Here is a 16,304-nt window from a genome sequence, read left to right as displayed (position 1 = left end):
TTTCAGCTGTGCCTCACAAGAAAATACAGGGCAGCAGAACACACGTGATGTCAGTGTAAGTGATATTTGTGCATAGAACATGAAGTTGTCATATGTGAAGACTGCTTTCGGAGTCACAGATGAAGCAGGGATTATTTTTGTGGTAGAATTCTTTGTTTACATTGTAGTTCACATAGCTTTTTATTTTTGTTGTTATCTTTTAGTTTTTTTTTTCTTTTTTTGCGGTTCTGGGGATCGAAATCACAACCTAGCGCTTGCCAGGCAGGTGCTTATGCCACTGAGCTAAATCCCCAGCCCATCTTTTAGGTTTTGTAAGCAAGTAAATGACTGATAGGAAAATATTGCTATCTATTGTAAACATTCATTGCATATTTGACATTTTATTTCTTTGACATTTTCTTTCCCTGGTTAGGTGCCTGTTGCATAATATAGTAGCAAGTTCCTGACTGGAAGAGAAGAGAGGTAATAAGACTCCGATATAGGAAGGAAAAGCTAAGCACACATGCCGTTAGTGTGAGTGCAATGTGTGCATGGAAGATGAAGTTGTCATGTGTGAAGATGGCCTTGAGTGTGACAGTTGAAGCAAAGCTGACTTTATGGTAGAGTTCCACTAGTATTTTCATTGTAGTTCATATAGGAATTCATTTCTAGTGTTCTTTTTTAGGTTCTATAGGCAAATACACAGCTGATATAAAAATGATGTCTATTCTAAACACACAATACATATTAAATATTTAATGATGTATTGTATTAATAGTTTATGCTGTTGTTAATAAGAATTTCCTGACAAAACAGTAAGACCACTAAGATGTCAATTATGTCCTACATAAAGACCAGGAAAGCAAAATACATGTGCTGTCAGTATAAGTAATCTGTGAGTATGGAATATGGTGTTGTCATGTGTGCAGACTGCCTTTGGTGTGCTAATTGAAATACATATTATTTTTTGAAGAGTACTATTGATGTCTTAAGTGTAGTGCATATGAAAATTTATCTCTAATTTTCATTGTTAGACTTTGTATACCAAAGACCAACCAATGTTAAAACTTTTGAATATAAACTCAATACATATTAAAATCTCAATATTTTGTTTGTGTGATATTTCTTCTGTTAAGTATTCATGTTTAATATAAAAGACTAAAAAAATAAATTAATAACTCATTAATAGAAATAGTCTAAAGAACAAATGTAGATCTGACAGATCTACCAGCAACAGCATATGTGGACTTTTCTGCCATTGCTTAAGTGTAGTTGAGGCTTGAACAGCTGCAGTTGAGCCTAATTCTCTGGGCCTCCCCATCTACGTTGGTTAGGAGCTTATTATGCTGATGAGTTCATATTTTTACTGGAATGAGCAGAGATAGCCTCCGTGGCTGTGAAATGGAGCTGTCATACCAGTTGACTAGAATACATGTGCTTTCATATAATGTTTCTATTAATATTTTATAACATGATTCTATTTTACCCAAAAGCAAGGAGAAATGTATGCCTCAAGCCACACCACACTGTTATTTCCAGAGAGAGGAGAAATAAAGAGAAAAGGAATTCCGACTAAGTTCTATATTTTTATCGGTAATGTTAGCCATAGAGAGGACATAATTAACACACAGTGGTAAACAGATCAATAAAACAGGGCTAAATGTTTATTTTCCTATGTAGTACAAGTAGCATTTCTATCTATATCTTCAAGTTTAAGAATCACCATGAAAAGATGAAAAGGAATATATATATATATTATATATATATATAATATATATATATAATATATAATATATATATATATATGTACATCTCACATAAATCTATATGTTCACCTATGTAGTCACAATTAATCATAATGTTTGGCATCTCTATTGCTTCTGTGTGCTTCCAAGTTAATCTCCAAGGAATCCACTAGTTCTAGTGGGAATTCAAATGTATCCACAGCCACATTTTTAAGCTGTAGATAATGGGATTCTGAGAGTCAAATGTGACCCTCGATGGTGGGGAGAGGTGGGGTAGTATAAGAGTTGCTGGTGTCTGATTCCAGAGCCTCTACAAATGGATATTCAAGTTATATATTTTCCTGTTGTTGAGACACATACTGAAGTGAGAAGGAAAATCTGTGGAAAAGGCTTGAACCATCCTCGTTTTTTCACTTTTTTCTCCTATTCTTTCCCTTCCCTTTCTTTTTCCTTTCCTAGTCCTCTCCCCACCATCTTCACTCTATCCATCCTTTACTTCTTCATCTCCCGCTCTACAATTTTTGCTGGTGGTGTGAAACCAGCCTTGTGCTCCAAGTCAGAAATTAATAGCTCTATTGATGCGAGGTAGGCCTTTTCCCATGAAAATTTGTTCATTCCCGCCCTATGTTATTTCCCTTTAATACAGATAAGGTCAGAAGTACCAATGCCAAGTTCTGTTTTCTCAAAACATTTTACTTTCATTTTGAATTCAATTTAAAAATTTTTATTTTTATAGATATAGCCCATATCTGACTTTTGTATACTTTGTTGCCCTCTGTATTATAGAATGAAAATTCATACGATTCAGTGGCTTAACATGTGTCCTCATCTCAAATCAGAGTTTCCATACAATGGTGACTTACAGCCTTCCTGTCATTGCTAAGCTGTGCTACCTATTGTAAGATCTTTATTGGAGATCTGAGTAACTACTCTGTTACTGACTGGAGTATGAGCACTTTGAAAGCACAGGCAGAGAACATACAAATGAAATTTGTTATTGAGAGAAGTCAAATTGAAGAATTACATCTATTAAGACAAATGACCTCACTAATGATAAACCTCAGAAGTACAGATTTATCAATAGCTTGTCTATGTGGGTCCAGGAGCAGTTTCCCAGGATGGAGAACACTGTGCCTTTTCTGTGGACAGTTTACACATGAAGAAATCAGAGCTCCCAAGAAGGAAAACTCAAGGGGTAAAAAACACATATCCAGATATGCTTCCTATGCTTATCAATCAAAATTTACGTCACTTCTCTGAGGCTGAGTGAATAAAGGGTTAGGGAGAGTACAGGGATATTTAGGGAAGACATTTTTTCACAGGAGCTTTAGTGAGTGCTAATCTACAGTACTAGAACAAATGGAATCCAGGTTCTGGATCTAGTTTTCCATATACAGAATATACTGCCTTGGATTTTACCTTTCAGTCTTGTCATCTCTAGAATTAGAGTCTGTAGATATGATGTTTGTTCTCTTTATTTTTAACATCACAAAATTACCACCATTTGCTGAACACCATCCTCATACTTTCCCTCACTCTGTAAAGATCTAGTGTGTTGATAACTTAAGAGATCAAATATTTTTAAATGTTCTAAAAATGAGGAAATTGCTTAACATTTTTTTCTTTAGATAAGTGAGACCCTGGAATGCGAGAAATCCACAGTGACGACATCTATAACCTTCAGCGCTCTGAAGGGTAAGAAACCAAGTAATATTAGAAACTTCCCTCTTTTCTCATCTGTCAGTGACATGGATACAGAAGTATAAGTTGATGATGTGTGGAGTCCCAATTATTAATCAGATTAAGCTAACAGACAATGAATAAACAAACAAATAAAATTTAAAAAAAACTATAACGAGTCAAGTGAGCAGTTAAAGATGTGAAATAATTTTATCAGCTATGAGACAATGCATATCCAGTGCTGGATTTACCTCGCTCCTGAAATGCTTTTAAAGTATTCTATGAACCATGATTTCAGCAGGGTTTGGTGTAATAAAAATGTTTGAATAAGCACAGAGTCCCACGATGATGAAACAGCCCCTTGTGATATTGGAAGTGATAATTGGGTAAATTGAATGTTCAGCTGAGAACACTGTTGGTCAAAGGTCCCTATTATCTGACATCTGTTTTCCATTAGCTGATCACATGGAGCACACTCACTGTATGATGAGACATTTGAGAGGCATTTTGCATAGGCCTCTAAGTAAAAGAAACCATTAAGAAACTAGTGCAATAAAAAAAATGTTAAAAAGTCTATTAGTGTTTACATTGATTTTAAAAGTTACATAAACTTCATATACTCATGTAAAAATATTGTATATGAAAAAGCTTCAAAATGATAACGGCCAAAGACAGTTTCAGGACGGTGGACAGAAACAGGGAAGGCAGGCAAGTATATAAAGGCTTCTGATAGCTTGCCAAATGTCGTATCTTTATTAACTCTGAACTTTGTCACACTGTTCATTATTTAAACACAAATTATCAAGCTTATAAATTAAGACAGACTTTAATCTTTTAGTAAATATATTATACATTACATAAATCTTATGGTAGAGACCATGTGATTTATAGCACAAGGGACAGTAATTATATACACAATCCTTCTATCATATTTTCTCTGCTTTGAATGAGACTGGAAAAAACATAAGAATGATTTGGATTTTTATCATGTGTATTTGGGCCTGCAAACTTTTTACAACTGTAGAAGGTCATGTTTTAAATCTGAAACAAGACTTTTTCTCACAAAGTTACTGATGCATATTGACATTTTATTTAGAAGGTCGAGGGTATTATTTGAGAAGTGAAATTCAAGGGAAGATGTCTCATTTGTGCAATTTTAAGTACAAATTATAAAAGACCTCAGCTTAATTCCACAAATGACTTCCCACCAGAGTTAAGGACCTTTGACTTAGTTATTAAATGTTTTGCTGGGGTTTTTCTGTTGGTTTATATAAAAATTGGGTGGTAAGAGTAGATATCTCAAATGCTACTTCCAGAAGTTTTAAAATTTGTCTTCATGATGTATTCCATTGCTAGGCACTTTTCATTTTCATATGACAGTGTTTATAAACATTTTATCTTTTAGCATCTTTGATTTAATTTAGGAAAATATTTCTTATGTGAGGTCTTTAACATTCTGTATTTCTCACTGGTGACTTTATATTTGCTGTCTTCTGGTCAAACTTAACCTCGCTCTATTCAAATTCACCTGGTTCCCTACCTGTCGTTTTCCATCATTGAGTGCCCAGGGGCCCCTCGCCTCAAAGTGAACCGAAGAACCTCTCTCACTTTTGGTTTCTCTTTTCATCAGCATATGTTAGCGACACATAGTAATTATGTTCAACTTTGAAAATGGGGACCTGAACATATCACACCTTTGTCAGTTTTGCTTCCTCTTTCTATTTCTGCCAATCTGGCCCCCACCCCACCATCTTCTTGTGATCTCCAGAGTCTACTTCTTTGTTTCCTATCACCTATTTTTTAAATTTTGCTACTTCAACTATTTACATTTTGGATTTCTCATATAATAGAAATGATGTGATATTTAAGCTTCTGTCTGATTTACTTCACTTAACGTATGATCTGAAGGTTCCTGCATTTTCCTATAAGCACCTCAAGTGTATCTCTTTTTTAACCTGTTGAATAGTATTCCACTGCATAGATATACTACATTTTCTTCATTCATTTATCTGTTTTAGGCCTCTTTGCCTCTTCCAAGATTTACTATTGAGGGTGGTGCAGCTAAAAGCATCCACTGAGTATTTTCTTTTTCCTCCAGTTAGGATTAACCTCTTTCTTTCTCCTTAAATTTGTATATTTTTAAAAAAATGGTTAAGAAAGCATTGTGCCTGTTTCATTAAACTAATTTTTTAGTTATTGAGAACAGTACCTGCACATCTTTTTATTCCCAAAGAGTTCCACTCAGTGTACGAAGAAATAACCATCAGAGTTTGTAAAGAAAAATAATGGATGCTTAATTAGAAGTACTGAATATTCAACTAAGACACACACTGATCATTTGAAATACTTAAGCATCTCTTCTATGTTAAAGAATTAAACTAATGCTATATGGTCAATGGATGGTTTGTAATGGTTACTATCATTCTTTTAACATAGATATGAATTTTTAAGCAAATGGAGGTCTCTGAAAAGTGAAAAAAAATCACAAAAGAGTGATTTAATTGTACCCACATATACTAATTCCACTTGTTTGATGTTGTGTTTTATTCATGTTTTTTTGTGGTACTGAGCATCAAACTTGGAGACTCTCAGATACAAGAAACTTTCTACCACTGAACTGGAACTCCCAGCCGCAGGACTGACTGTTGATATTGTTAATCTTGCCCTATTATTCTAGTCTGAAATTACACTACTCTCCAGAATAAATTTTAGTTGAGATTAACATGACTGACTTGTACTTACAAAACTAGAATATCTCCTATTCTATTTTTACCATCAAGATAGTATAATTTTTCACTTTTGATGAGTAATTTATAGATATAGATTATTTTTCAAGAATTCAATATTAAATCTACTCAATTTTCAAGTTTTATCTGTAATTAATTTGCATATTATATAAGAAAAACATGCTATTATGTACTTTTTAATTAAATTGGTTTATTTTATAAACATTTTCCTCAAATTTCTTTATTTCAAATTAATTTAAATGCAAAAACATTTAATATGTTAAAGAGCAAACAACAACAAAACAAATCAAGAAATCCAAACTTTGAATTGTACTTCCTCATATTTTTAATTTAGAATATAAAATAAGCGGAAAGAAACTAGCATTTTGACAATGATGTGCGTATTTCCCAGATAGAGACAAAAACTTAAGAGAATGTAAAGTGAAACAAAAGGAAATCCATCTCTTTCAGATAAAAATGTATTAACTAATCATGAATTAGGATCTTTTCTAGAATCAGACACCATAATGCATCAGGACAGAATTATGAATGTAGAATAAAACTACATAGCATATTGTCCTTGTTTGAATAAGTAGCTCTTGTCCTTTGATTACTTTTGAGCCTTTCTCTTAGGTCTGATGGCAAAACTCTAGTGACAGTTCACGCTATCCTTTAGGCCTTCTTTGGAAGAGATGATTTGTTAGATTTGCTGAAGTCTTTTTCTTTTCCTTCAGTACTGAGGATTAAACCCAGAGCATTCACACTGAGCTACACCCACATCCCTTTTTATTTTTCATTTGATAATGGGTCTCGCACAGCTGCTCATTTTCACAGACTGGGCTCAAACTTGTGATCCATCCTTCTGCCTTAGTATTCCAGGATGCTGGGATTACAAGCACGTGCCATTCCTCATAGCTGAAGTCTTCTGCTTTTTTAGCTTTACTCAGTCATTGTTATTGGCTTGCCTTTAAAATTAATCAAGGAAATGATGAAAAGTCTATTCAATAAATTTAAGGTGATGTTATCAGTTTACTAGTAAGAGTGCTAGTTAGACAGTTGACAAAGCTATTAATATAAAATAAAAACCATCTGAAAGCATTTTCGTGTTGGAAACAGTCATCAGTCCAAAGAAACCCTATTTTATCAAGGAACAGCAGCTGACAGTCTTATTGGGAAGCAAGTCAGATGACAAAATAAGCAAGCAGGTGATGATTATATTGCATGTAAATTCTCTTTTGTGACTCCATCAAGATCAGTCTTAAAAATAATACCACTTTCAAGATCAGGTTTTAACACAAAAAGAAATTAACAAAACAGCAGACCCAGTATCCAGCAGGTAATATAGAGTTGTGATTAGTAAGCCCTAAGGTAATTGTAACAAAATTTTTTAAATACATAAGACACTTCAGCAGAACATTAGAGATGCTAGCTGGTAGATGTTGTTAGTTGATCAATAGCAATTCAGAGGTCTGCAACCCCTGCATAAATATCTCAGAGGCGGAAAGCTATTGGGTAGGCAGCTCAGGGACCGGAAGTTCCTCGGTGAGTAGCTCAGAGGTCGGTAGCTCATAGGTCCATAATTCAGATATCGGTGATTTCTCATTAAGTAATTTTGGGGCTGATATCTGCTGATGGTGTAACGTGATGGTGAAAAGCCACTGTTAATAAAGCCAAGAGTTGGATAGCTTCTATATGCCAAACCACCAAGTCTGTGGTAGCGTAGTGGTCGGGGACTCTTGGATAAGTAGCCAAGTTGCCCAAAGTACTTGGAGCCATCGCGAAGGGTCTGGCAGGGTTTAGATGCACATGGAGTGGTGGTGTAGCAGTTAGATACATACCCCTTGTTTTGAGAGGAGGAGCAGCTGGGACTGGATCCGAGGTTGGTGGTTTTGCAGGCAGTAAAGGCTTGTCCGGATGATGGGGAGTTAGAGGACACACAGGAGTTCTGGGGATCACAGTTGGTAGCACATGTCTTGAGCTCACAGCTAGTAGAGGCACAGCTCTGCACATCACAGTAGGTTTCTTGACAAGAGTCCAGGAGCCAGAGATTTCCTTGGTAGCTACTGGGTAAGCAATATCCAATGGTAGAACTTACATCATTGGAGCAAAAAGCATTGGAAGGAATTACTGGGATGTAATAGTGAGTTCTATAGGATGTAGTGCTGCATATCTCAGGGTAGGTCAAAAGCGACATGGAGCCTGAGTACATGCTCAGATATGGTGCTATGCACATATGCTGTAGCTGAAGCCCGAGGATGCTTTATATCTTCCCTAGTGGTTGCGTGGAGCCTCTCCAGACTTCCTTCTCTCTGCCTGGGACAAAACACAGCAACCCCTCATTAGTGCATTGCTTAGACACATTTGATGATGTCTTCATGCTCATACAAAAATAAGTTTATTTTCATTCTTCAAAGTGTCTATCTGTAATTGTCACTTTGACCATCATCTAGCACTCATCAGCAGCAGACTGTAGCTTCGGTGAATAGTGATTTTAATGTAACCAGCAGTTAACGAGAGTTCATGTATTTGTGGGCTTCTGCAGCATGGTTATTAAAATGTTAATAAGGATTCAATAAAGTTAGTGACCTGTGTTTTATCTACATCTTTGACTACTGCAAAGCACCATGGGATTTGACCCTACATTCAGGAATCAGTTGGATTATCTGACCATCTCAATTTTCTTTCTCCAAGGAGAGGGTAAGGCACTGATGACAGAATCAGGTTTGCTAAATATGTGCTAGTCTCTTTCCTGTGCCAGGACATATACCAACGATAACTTATCATCTGACATATTTAGAGGACTACATGCTTATGACTCACAGCAACACCACTGAGACTTGGTAACCTGTACTAGGATCCCCATGGATCCCTGGTTGCTAAGCAACCAAGTCTTCTACAAAATTTCTTTCTCAAAGAGCTTCTATACTATGTAATATCACAGAAATAATAGTTTTTCAATATTGCATTTCCTTATTTGGGTAAGATTATATGCCATGTCCTCTACTGTCCTCGCCATAAAGTACAAATTCAGTCAGAAGCATAACATTTCCCCCCAAATAAGTTTTGCTTAGTCCTAATTTAATTTATTTTTCACATAGGTTTCATTTTATTCCTCCACTGAAGTTATTTTTGGCTTGTTATAACAGAAGATAATACCTATGTTTAACTTTTTCATTTGAATAACCTGTATATTTCTTATAGCTACTACAAACATTAAACAGCAGTTTCCACTCCTTGGAGTGAAGATTAAAAGAAAAAATAAGATTTTTAAATTAAACTCAGTAACTGACATTTGGTTCTTGAAACTATGAACTATGATTCATACCTGCAGCCTCCATTGTTTAGAAGAGTAACACATTGATTAACAGTGATGAGTTCAGATAGCAGACAGTACTTACTTCAGCTTTGCTAAGATGTAGGGATAGTTTTTTTTTTTTAATTTTGAAGATAGTAAAATACAACAAAATAAGATAGAACAAAGCCAATTGAGACAATGCAGTTAAACTGGTATAGAACTTCACAGCAGGATATCGGGATAACAGTAATAGGTACCACAGTACATCTTGTTATCTTCACAATAGTTGTCCATTGAAACAGGTACAGCAAAATCAAACCAAAAACAGAACACTATAAAACCTATCAAAACAGAATACTGAACAAAGCAAAACAATCAGAACAGAGCAAAAGAGTAAAAACAATATTGGACTTCAAAGAGAAGATAGAAGGAAATCCCTCATAGTTATGGATTAAGAACTGGTGGTCAACTTAATGCCAGCTGGATTGCATCAGCATGGCACTGAGCATAGATGCTCCACCTGAGGAAAGTTGCCAGCATAAATAGAGAGGTGGAGAAGGAGAAGGAAGGCGTTAATGTGTTATTGCGTTGAGGCGTTGTGGGTTCTCCTACGAGTTGCTGTTTGAGTCAGCAACTCAGTGGGTTCTCCTGGAAGAGCTTTGGCCTTCACATGGAGCATTGCTTCCTGGCTCTGGAGGGGAAGACGTGTACTGCTTGCTCTCCAGGATGAACTCGTCATGCTGGCTTCCTGGCATGTACCCGACTGTGCTTGTCGGAAGAGGAGCTCTAGGCCTCCGTGTCTCTGAGGATGGCTGTGGTGGCTTTCAGGACAGCCCTGGTCTTTGTTATGAGTGTGACTTCTCAACTCCAGCATAGAACCCTCATCCCACCAGCCCAGCTCCTTCAACCCGCTGGCATGGACTTTCTGGTTTCCTCTGCTGACCTTTGGGCCTTCCCGGCACAGATCTAAAAGAGACTGGCATGAGTCCTTCTTGTGGGCTCTGGACCTCCAGTTGGACTCATGGGAGGCACTGTCATGAGTTCTGGGTTTTCATCTGGGCTCATGTGGGACATTGCTGTGGGATTTAGTGACTAAATATTCTGTCTTTGGTGTGGCGGATAGATGTCCTGCATTTTCTTGTGTTAACTCCGGTGACCATTATAAAATAATATTTTAAACTCCATGTCCTGATTCTAATTGCTCTCTGTGTATAAGCCCTGACTACAACACCCATGTTGTTACATTGCATACAGTCATCCTCCCAAGACATGCTCAGACCTCTGGCCCCAGGTTAGCATAAGCCACCCAACAATACAAGCATTTAGTTGCTTTATGTGCCTCAATTGTTATCAATTTGCAAACATCCCGTTGCTAAGGGGAGCTGTGGTGTGGTGGTGGATGGTACACTGGAATCTCAGCCCGTGCACTACGCACCAGTAGGCTCACAGGAGACCTTGACTTGTTCCCTCCCTGACCGCCAAGCTACTGGCTTGAGCCATTTGAGCCACAACTACCTACCCGGAAGGAGGGCATGTTGCTTTCTTGCTCAGCCCCTCAAGTTCAACCTCAGGAGCTGTTGACTTGATCTCTCCTCGGGGTGCCCACTGCTTGCTCACGCTGCTGGGGATAGTTTTATAAAGACATTGTCCACTTAGGAGACAATTAAGATTCCTTTGATGCTCTATGCTTCCTTTAAGCCTGCAAACCGATCTAATCTTACAGATATTCTCCCAACATTTGCTGTTGTTGGTGTATCTTGCATGCATCATAATCGCATTCACCTTGGGAAACTGGTGCACCTATGCAGCACACCTTGATCCTCCTTTCTTCCATTTATCTGGCCCCACACTGTACTGTTCTCTCCCCCTTGCCAGCATCACCTTCCCATCTTCTCAGAGTCTACCCCAAACACTTTTTAACTGAGTTTTCTCGGTGCTTTTCTCTCACTCTACTTTTTTTAAGTACAGGACAAACAACTCTTAAGCTCATTTTATTGCCTTTTGGAATTTCCAGTGAAAAGGTTCAGGATTAGACAGCCATTTTTCATTAAGTTCTTTGTGCAGAAAATTCCAGTCCTGGAGTATTCAAGATTCAGGAGGTAGTTGATGACCGACTTTCCAGTAAATTATTGAGTCCTAGTGACGCATACAAAAACCCAGATGTTGAAAAATACTCTTTCTATGTATTTCTCTACTGTACATCTGTTGTCTCTAGTTATACATTTTAGGTTTCTTTGTACAATATTCAGGGAAAACAACAACAAAATGTGTAAGTTACTCAGCTGGAAAGACAGCATACTTTACTTCCATCTGAGTAGTAAGAAGGTATTTTAAGTTACTATGACTTACACAATCTAAGTCCAGTAAAATAATTTAGAATATCAAATTGCTTAAATAATAAAGCATCAGATTTTATAATAGAATGTATTTGATATGGCAACATTCTGAACAGTGAAACACTGAGATTTATAAATGTACGACTCATTAGATTTTTCCCACATTTTTGCTATTCGTTGTTGTTTAGTTCATGTTTGTGATTCATAATAAATATAATCATCCTTATGAATTACTTCATCGTGTCATATTTTGATCATGTGTGAAAGACTTCTACAATGAAAGCTACAGTATTCTGTAGGATACTAGAAAATAGGAAGATATCTTTTATCCCTGGATAGGCAAAATCAAAGTTGTCAAAGTGGCTATATTACTTACACACACACACACATATATACATGAAATTTTACTTATATATGTATATATTAGTATATGTAATTATTACTTATATATCACATATACATATATTATATTTCCAACTGACAGTGTTTTCCAACAGTGTTCTTCAAAGAACTAGAAAAAAAACAATAGAAAAAGAGGAATCACTTTTTAAATGTTTTTACTCCCTCAGGATATCACATTCCTATGTTATCACTTCCCACCTCCACTAGCTCCCCTATTTTCAGTACATAATGCCCATCCAAGAGCTTTTGTTATTTTAATCTCCATCTTTGGAAGAAATGAAAAAGATAACAGTCACATGGCAATTATTAAGTTCATAAGGAGGCCGGGCTTTAACAGATAGTTGGGACCTCTGAAAGCTTTGGACAATCATACACAACACATTGTTTTTACTCTGTAAATGTATCTTTTCTTCTATATTAATTCCTGTATTTTTAGTATTTGCTATACTCAGAAGCAATTCATGCTACTCAATCCACAGAACCAAAATACCCACTTCAAACACTGGGGACCTGTGAAAATATTATCTGGAGTATCAAAAGAGACTTTAAAATGAGTTTAAAGATGGTGGATTATTTGAATGTACCTGTTGTTAATGAATAAAAGTAAGACAGTAGAATGGAAAGGAGAAAGAAACCTGACAACAAAAACAAAGTTTGGTGTGAAGCTAAGGAATATCAACCACTTTACATAGCCAGAAGAAGCAGGGACATTCTTTCCCCTGGAAATCTCTTAGGGAATCAGCACTGTTGACTCCTTAATTTTAGATCAGTGAAACTGACTTTGGACTCCTGGATTCCAGAACTTCTAGAGAATAAATCTCTATTTTATACTATCAAGTTTATGTTAATTTGTTACTGCACTTAGAGGACACAAACACATTTTGTCAAGAAAACATCAGTAAATGTAATAGTCTTCATTCAGTTTGAAGAGTTTGTGCCTACATTCAGGGCAAGTTTAAGATTCAGAAGATAAGCTTTCTGGTCATCAGATAATTCAAAGAAATATTTGCATCATCTAAAGAATAAGAAGCAAACTCCCTTTAATGAGTCTGCCAGCTCCTTTCAACTCATTAAAAAGGAATTATGGAGCTCTTTCCCAATTTTATCCAAAGGTTAAAAATCCTTTAGGGTAAGCACAGAAGATTAAAGAATGCTAAAGTTACCAGTAAGTGGTCCTTAAAGAAAATAATCACTGGCATCTTCTAACCTTTTAGGTCACAAGAAATTTTAACTTCCCTTTTTTTTACCACTATGTATGTAATTATGTTCAAATTCCATCGGCTAAAGATTTTTTTAATAATACAAAAGTGATCTTATAATTTAAAAAGCAAAATGTATGCATATCAAAATTAGAGGTAAATGGAGGCAACTTGAGACCATATTCATAAGTGAAATAAATCAGGCTTGCAAGTGTAAGTATCATATTCTCTCCCTAGTATAAAAAACTGAAAGAGTAAATAAGATCCAAAATGTACAATAGATATTGTGAAAGGGAAAGGGAAAAAAAATCCTCAAAAGGAAAGAACAACTAGAATAGGGAAAAGGAAAAAAGAAAGAATGGAAAAGATTATATGTCTGTATATATATATTCATATACATGTTAAATAATTATCCTACTAATCTCAGTTCATTAAAAAGCAGTTTATGCTTTCATTGTTCTATTGTTTGATAATTTTTTAATGCCTATATCTTGCAATGTGAACAACTACTTTGAAGATAACAGTACAAAATACCAGTGTTAATCTTCTATCATTTTGTTTTGAAATTCTGCATCATCATTTTTGTTCTTTTGTTTTTAAATTAAAAAGGGAAATCAATATTTACATAGGACCTGGACTAGAAATATTGTGTCAAATGATTCTTAAACTTAGCAGTAAGGACCTAAAATGGTAGACACCTTTGCCATATCTATATTTTTGATTTGATAAGTATTTAGCAGTTTCAAAAATTAAAGGAACAATCAGCAGTCAGGATTTTAGGGAGCAGAAATGAACACAGCTTTTAAAAATAATATCCCAAGTAAATGAAAAGACAAGAATGTGAGTTTAATAAATATGCTTAACTTTTCTTGGAAGCGTAGTAAATGTATGATGAGATTCGGTTTTAGTAAGAGTTCAGTATTTTGAGATGGAACAATAAGAACTGTGTCTTAATGAATTAAGACTCTCTCTTTTACTAAGTGACATTTAAATATATTTATTAGTGTCTAATCTGGAAAATTCTTTCTCTGCACTCAGTGCCTTCTTAAGAAAAGCAGAGATAGTAGCATGTACTTTGCAGACATGTCCTTTAGATGGGATGACAATCTTAATGTCAAAATATATAGAAAATGAATTTACTATACTAGAAGAAAATTCAATATTATTCCTGTTTAGCTTTCTGTAGCTGTAATGGAGCTGTAATTACAATCACCAATTAGAATAATGAAAAATGTTATTCATTTACTTTAATGTTATAACACAAAGTCCTATAAAAATCACTGTCATCTCTAAAGGTTAATACAGAACTGAGTAGTCCTACCTCTGGAGAATTACAGAAAATAACTTGCTTGACATCAGAATATTAGCCAGTTCTCTTAGACAGTCTATATTTTCTGTTGCATGTGATATTAACTAATTTTTGCAAGATTGTACATACAAATTTGTTTACAATGACTTCAATACTGAGTTTTCCTAGATTTTGATTTTATCATGATTAAGTAACTGCCAAATTTCTCTGCAATTCAATTTCTCCAAAATTGTGCCAATAGTCCTATAAGTTCTCTATGTGTGACTATGAAGATTAGATCAGATAAAATGTGACTTGTGTGTCACTGATATTTCAATATTGATTTCTTACAATCATCACCAGCTATAATCTTTTAATTTTTTTTGTCTTTTTCTTTTTTATCGATACCAGGGATCGAACTCATGACCGCCTGCTTGCAAGGCAGGTGCTTATGCCACTGACCTAAATCCCTAGCCCCCACCAGCTATAATCTTGTTAGAATTGTTATTAAGTATTAGTATTTTCATTATGGATGTTATCTAAAACTTTCATTTTACAAAATAAAGAGAAAGACACAGATGAAGGAAACTATGAAGGTATAAAAGTGAAAGACAGACTACACTAAGTTTTAGGTTAGGTGAATTTTCAAGTTCTGCCTATGTGATGATTTCAGAAATCCAACTTAGAAGAACTGAATATGTTGAAAGGATTCCTTACCATCTACATGGGAAGTGGGATTGCAAGAGAGGATATATGAATGTGTACTACTAAATTCAGGGAGATTAGAAAAGAGGGCATGCATGTATCACTATAACGAGATGTCTTTAACACTTTCTGGAAGATACCTAGAAAAGGAATAGCTGGGTCAAATGGAACTGCTAGTTTGTGTTTTGAGGAATCATCACTATAATGGAGAAAATGTAGAAAGGTTAATTTCTTTCCGGCATTTGCCAATAATTGTTATTATTTGATTTCTTGATGTTCTTATTTTATTTATTGATGATATTGTTTCAGAAGTGAGGTAAAATCTCAATGTTGTTTTAATTTGCATTTTTTAGATGGCCAGCAATGTTGAACATTGTTATGTATATACTGACTGTTTGTGCTCCTCTGAGCTGCATCTATTCATTTTGGTTGCCTGTATTTTGACTGGACCTTTCATTTCACTGGGCACAATTCATAATAGCTAAATCTGAGAAGTAGCCTATATGTCCAACAACCAATGAGTGAATAAAGAAAATGTGGTATTTATATATAATAGAGTGCTATCCTGCCACAAAGAAGGATAAACTTAAGTCATTTGTAGGAAAACATATGTACCTTGAGACAATAATATTAAATGAAATAAATCAGACACACGAGCTTAAATATTGTATGGTTTCTCTTATACAGAAAATCCAAAATAGAAAAAAAAAGGATAAATAGTAGGAAATAGGGAGATATGTTTTGGTCAATGGATAGAAGACCAACAAATGCAGGGAGGTAGGAGGGTGTGGAGGAAAAGGGGGTTAAAAAATGAAGATGTGTTATATAGAGATCCCATCTCCTCCACACAAGGGATGTGGACAGTGTGTAGTGCAGATGTGTACAAACAAAAAATAAAAACCTAAAAACATTATTTTAAAATTTATTGTAGATAAAAGAAAAGGCATGT

General features: G+C 35.4%; 1 protein-coding gene across 1 annotated transcript; it reads right to left on the bottom strand.

The window, feature by feature from the left end:
• Positions 1-6,423: 6,423 nt before the first annotated feature.
• LOC100735082 (keratin-associated protein 24-1) lies at positions 6,424-8,339 on the bottom strand. The gene has a single exon (XM_003467171.2). The coding sequence runs from the start codon at positions 8,337-8,339 to the stop codon at positions 7,581-7,583; it is 759 nt and encodes a 252-aa protein (XP_003467219.1). The 3' UTR covers positions 6,424-7,580.
• Between the last annotated feature and the right edge of the window lie 7,965 nt (positions 8,340-16,304).

This window comes from Cavia porcellus, unplaced genomic scaffold, assembly GCF_034190915.1.
Source record: "Cavia porcellus strain 051 isolate PalLab524CR breed Dunkin Hartley unplaced genomic scaffold, mCavPor4.1 scaffold_7, whole genome shotgun sequence".
Classification (NCBI taxonomy): Eukaryota; Metazoa; Chordata; class Mammalia; order Rodentia; family Caviidae; genus Cavia; species Cavia porcellus.
Note: the sequence above shows the minus strand (reverse complement) of the source record. Positions and strands in the feature narration are given on the sequence as shown.

What these genes read in the sequence shown, in the direction of transcription:
- LOC100735082 (XM_003467171.2), bottom strand. Translation starts at nt 8,339, where the DNA reads ATGTACTCAGGCTCCATGTCGCTTTTGACCTACCCTGAGATATGCAGC.